The sequence below is a fragment of the Aplysia californica genome, unplaced genomic scaffold (assembly GCF_000002075.1).
Source record: "Aplysia californica isolate F4 #8 unplaced genomic scaffold, AplCal3.0 scaffold03594, whole genome shotgun sequence".
Lineage (NCBI taxonomy): Eukaryota > Metazoa > Mollusca > Gastropoda > Aplysiida > Aplysiidae > Aplysia > Aplysia californica.
Window position 1 is genome coordinate 1 of NW_004800864.1, and position 2,105 is coordinate 2,105.

Genomic DNA, 2,105 nt, shown 5'->3' on the forward strand with positions numbered 1-2,105 from the left:
GCTCAGCCTTTGAAATATAATGAAGCACTCTTACACTGAAATTTGCAGGACTGCCGGATTTTCTTCAGTTTAGACGCGTCTTCACTTGAGAGAAGTTACTCAAATAGAATGAAAAAAAATGGGTATTTTATTTTCTCTTACTTGACAGATTTACCATGTTTGTTTTAAGTGGACTGCTCTGTAACTTGTGGGATTTTTGTTCACTAGGTGCTCAGTAGGCTGTGAATGCTGGACAATCACTAAAGACATGGAAAATGAAATAGAAGCAACGGAAATGTGGTTCCTTAGAAGACTGCTGAGAATATCTCGGAACGAAAAGAAATCAAATGAAGTAGTACTTGATGAAGCCCACGTGAGAAGCTCAGTGATAAAAACAATCAGGAAAAGACATGCAGTTTTTGGGACACCTGAATAGACAAAGGTCTTGAACATCTAGCTCTCACTGGCAAAATTGAAGGCAAATGAGGCAGGGGTAGGCCCAGAGCAACTTACTTAGAGAACCTAAACAGGTGGGTAACGGGGAAAGATCAGCTTTTTTAAGAGCATCCGGGCAAAGGAATGAATGGAGAGCCATGATCGCCGATGTCTGCTGCAGATCTGGCACTTGATGATGAGGTACTCATAACTTGGAAAGTGAATTAAGTAAAAAAAATGAATGTGCTAAGAATTAAAATAATTCTTTATTTTGAATGGGTTTTTAAAATCTTTCTCGATGATGAGGTACTCATAACTTGGAAAGTGAATGAAGTAAAAAATGAATGTGCTAAGAATTTAAATAATTCTTTATTTTGAATGGGTTTTTATAATCTTTCTCGACCATCACAGGTGAAGAAGAACTTGGAGCATTTGAACAAGAAAGTGGAGAAACAGCTGTGTGAGGAAGAGAATCTAATACAGGTAAAAACATTTTGTCTTTCTTACCCTCACCATTCATTTGTCCTCTTCCTTTCTGACTTCTTTCTTTTCTTTTGTCCATTTGTCTTTTCTTCTCTCTTTCCTTTCTTTCTTCCATCCGTGCATCTCTCTTTCCTCCTCTCCTTCTTTGCTTTTTGTTTCCTTTGTCGTTTACTCATATTCTTCTTGCCAGAACTTGTATGCATGCCTACATGATCTATGTTTCTGGAAATGTGTAGGAGTAGCTTTTTATTAACTGCGACTAATTGTGAGAATTTCTACTGGCTGTGGAAAGGTAGACATTAGGCAGAGAGAGTACAGAGAGCATTTATCAAGTCTTTGTTGCATGAGGAGGGGGAGAGTGAGAGAGAGAGGCAGAGGCCCTTACATGACTGACCTTATTGCGTTAGAAGTGCAGTAAAATTTTAATCAAAATCTAAATATCTCACCCCTTCCCCCCCCCCCCCCTTCATCCTGTGTACAGGTGGTGTGGCATGAGATGCAGGACGTGTTTATCCAACAGTACAAGTACTACGACGAGCTGATGCGCCGCTGCTACCCCGACTCCAACATCACTCTGGAGTTCACCATGCAGAACGTGCTGCAGTTTTTCTCCGACATAGCACAGGCGCACTAGCCTCAGCACGAAATAGTGTTTTGTTTGTTCTGAAATTCGTTAACTCTTTCAGGCACGTGTGTTGTGACAAACTTTGCCCACTTTCATTAGCTTTACCGAAATGTCAGAGGCATTTTGTCCGTCTTTCAGGCCCGTATAGTTTGACAGACTTTGCCCATATTAATTTGCCTTTACCAAAATGGCAGAGTAGTGGGAGTAAGACCTTTCCTAAACAACTGAAGGAATGACAAACGAGAGAAAATATTGTAGTATCTTACTTTAGTTGTTCTGGAAATAGTCAGTAGGCTAGTATTAAAAACTAGTATTAGAAAGGAATCAGACCTGCCAACTGTCTGGAATTTCTCGGAATCGGCTATACAGGGAATTTAAGAGGACATTGTAGCCTTTTTCGGTTCCGCTTGTTGTAATTTTGTTCGTTGTTACATGTCTGCTGTAACATCATTGGGCGTCCCTGATTGGGTTTTGTAAAAGTTCCGCAAGTCTGGGGAATGTGTGAGCCTGGTATGCGTGATCGGCTGATTGATGCTCACTTCTCTATTGGGCAAACAGGAACTGGCGGTGCTATCAACACCTA

General features: G+C 40.7%; 1 protein-coding gene across 1 annotated transcript; it reads left to right on the forward strand.

The window, feature by feature from the left end:
• Positions 1 to 825: 825 nt before the first annotated feature.
• Positions 826 to 2,099, forward strand: LOC106014162 (exocyst complex component 1; the record flags this gene model as incomplete). The annotated part of the gene is given in 2 exon segments (XM_013091239.2): positions 826 to 897; positions 1,379 to 2,099. Coding segments are annotated over 2 exon segments (225 nt in total), but the record flags the coding sequence as incomplete, so codon positions are not given.
• Between the last annotated feature and the right edge of the window lie 6 nt (positions 2,100 to 2,105).